The sequence below is a fragment of the Formica exsecta genome, unplaced genomic scaffold (assembly GCF_003651465.1).
Source record: "Formica exsecta isolate Colony F162 unplaced genomic scaffold, ASM365146v1 scaffold36, whole genome shotgun sequence".
In the NCBI taxonomy this organism is placed as follows: Eukaryota; Metazoa; Arthropoda; class Insecta; order Hymenoptera; family Formicidae; genus Formica; species Formica exsecta.
Window position 1 is genome coordinate 28,861 of NW_021850847.1, and position 2,759 is coordinate 31,619.

General features: G+C 31.9%; 1 protein-coding gene across 1 annotated transcript in view; it reads right to left on the minus strand.

The window, feature by feature from the left end:
* The window catches only part of LOC115238828 (sterol O-acyltransferase 1-like), a 23,630-nt gene extending 21,337 nt beyond the window's left edge, over positions 1–2,293 (minus strand). The window contains exons 1-4 of the mRNA XM_029812933.1: positions 1,856–2,293; positions 1,307–1,377; positions 947–1,080; positions 303–473 (exon numbers count right to left, since the gene is read on the minus strand). Of these exons, the coding sequence (XP_029668793.1) occupies positions 303–473; positions 947–1,080; positions 1,307–1,377; positions 1,856–1,940 (461 nt within the window). The 5' untranslated portion in view covers positions 1,941–2,293. The remainder of the gene's footprint in view (positions 1–302; positions 474–946; positions 1,081–1,306; positions 1,378–1,855) is intronic.
* Between the last annotated feature and the right edge of the window lie 466 nt (positions 2,294–2,759).

Here is a 2,759-nt window from a genome sequence, read left to right on the forward strand (position 1 = left end):
ATATAAATAATTATATATAAAGAATCTTTGTATGATTTTATATAATTTGAGAGTTACAGTTTTATAAAAATACATAATATTGAAAATTAAAAAATTGCGTGATAGACGGCAGCTTTCTTCAATATATTCGCTAAAAGGAAAACAATTCTAGATTGATCCAAGAATCGGTCGTTAAAATTAATATCGCCCAAATTGCTATAAACATCATTATATTGAAAATATTAAAAATACTTAAAAAATTTTTGCGGAACATTTTAATTTCTCGTTTTTCTTCAAATATTAAAGTTATACAATTTACTTACGTTCCGGATTCCATGATATCGTACCAGATAGTGTTGAGGCAGAGCAGTATGAAAGTTACCATGAATACATTATAAACGGTGCGAATATGCGTGATCTTGAAGAGATTGGTGAACAGCGAGTTCCTCGGGAGGAACTCCTTGTCCGGGAGTATGCCTTTCTTGCTGGATTGTCTATGCAAGACAATCAAAGATGTAAACGCATAAGCGTTTTATAATAAGTATATTGCCATAAATTTATCTTTTTACACCGATAGATAATTTTTGTAAGAAACACATTTGTTATGCGTGAAATACAAAATATGATAAAGGCGCATTTAAGAATCTTTTAATCAATTTTATTTGCCTTTATCCAACTATTGATTACCTAGCTTTGATCGAGCCATATTGAATTACTAGATAAAGAGTTGGGTAGCTTCTTGATTATAGATAATCTTATAAAACTACATACTTTTTGGAAAAATTTCCAATCGGAATATAGTACAAATATTATAAGCATAATGATGTATAAGAATTTAAATTAATATTTATTGCATTATTTTTTTTATATTTATCTTACATTTTCGCAAAATACTTTGTATTTAAGAGACGTTTTTTTTTTCTTTAATATTATAGTACTATATTAATTTAAACATGTAATTTTTCACCTTTTGTCGCGATATTTGTCCGTGTTAGACGATAGTTCTCTCTTCGATAGAGATGTCTCTAATTCTTGTAGAACCTCGGCTATCATGTCGTTAATGCGATCGTTAACTTGTCCCAAAACGTTTTCCTTCATTTCCTGCAGAAATATGTATCTTAGAGAGATAAAAAGGAAATATATGCCTTAGAAAAACAATGGAACGTCGGAAAATGCTTAATCTTAACGGTGATATTTGATGTCAGCGCAATAATTCACAGATACCATTTTGCTTTCGACCAAAACAATTTTCGAAATAACTTTGTGACTTTAATTCGCGCATTCCATTAAATCCAATCGCGATCGAGCCGAGGTCATCAATTCGCACCTGCATACTGTTTCGCAATTCATCGGCGATCGTCTCCAGTAAATTGTCCGCGGACGCATTTCCGTTAGCCACTGGAACGAGAAAAAAAACATATATATATATATATTTGTATCTACACATGAGATTATCAGTGAAATGTTATCACAATTATAGAAAAGTCTTTAACCGATAGGTCAAAGCAGGAGAGAGTAAACAAAACAAAGCTCGTCGAATAATATGCTTGTGTTTAATATAATAAGATCTCCGTGAAAATAACAACATAGTTGGTCGAAATTCAATAAACGTCATTATACGAGAAATTAATTTCGAATATTTAAGTTTTCTGATAAACGTTAACAAGTACTAGAAGCGAAAGATTTGATCGAAATTAATTGGAATAGAAGATGAAATACTTCGAAAGATTACCGAAAAGAGATAAATATACAAGACAAGATTTTCAAAAGATTCTGTCAAATTTAAATTTCTGTATTTTAACGATTGAATTAATCTATTCTAGAAATCGGGAATGCCACACACGCGCATCTCAAAATTAATCCATTCGATCTTTACCTTTCTCGTGAAAACCGTTCGCCATGCCGGTATCAATTTCCTCGGAGATCCTAACGTCGTTAACGGTTTCCGTAGTGGATTCCATGATCGAAGAGGGAATATTCACTTATCTTTTCTTTTGAAAATATTAAGACACGAACACACACGGCGATCTTTCCTTTGACGATTTATGATTCCTAGAAAATTAGCAACTTTATGTTCAATTAAAAGAAAAAAGCAAGCAAATTATTCGGAGAAATTTTATTATCACGACGAAGTCACGCGTGTCGCGCAATTTTTCATTAATTTAAAATTTTAAGACATGAATCCGAGGATTCGCGAACAAGTTGCGAGCACCGTATACTTGGATTACTTCACTTTCAATTTCAATCTTGTCTCTTCGTCGACTTGCGTTTCACTGGGCACGCTTTGCTCAGTGCTCGAGGACTATCCGAACGGCTCCATGGCGCTTATCATTCCGCCAGTACAGTGCGTACCGACCTAAAATATGTAAGGTCATGTGTACTTAGATTGATAGCTCTCGAGCTTAATCCGTGACACCATGATATGAGTATATGTATGTACTTCAATTGCTTTCTACGCGTCGCATCGATTGGTTCCTTCGATCATCAACTATCATTCGAGTCTGGAAAAAATAACATAAATGAATTCTCAAGTATAGAAAATAAAAATAATTGTTTTTCGATATAAAACAGATAAATTATAATAAAAAATATAAAAATAAGGGAGAGAGAGAGAAATCAGAAAAATAAAATTTTATTAGCAAGCTAAATTTCGGTAAACAAATAATGTTGCAAAATTATATTTTTTCAGTTAATTTTAAGCAAATTTTATTCCAACAGAATTACTTTGTGATTTAATTACGAAGATAAATAGTAATGAAAGAGGTAGTGTACGCAAGTTT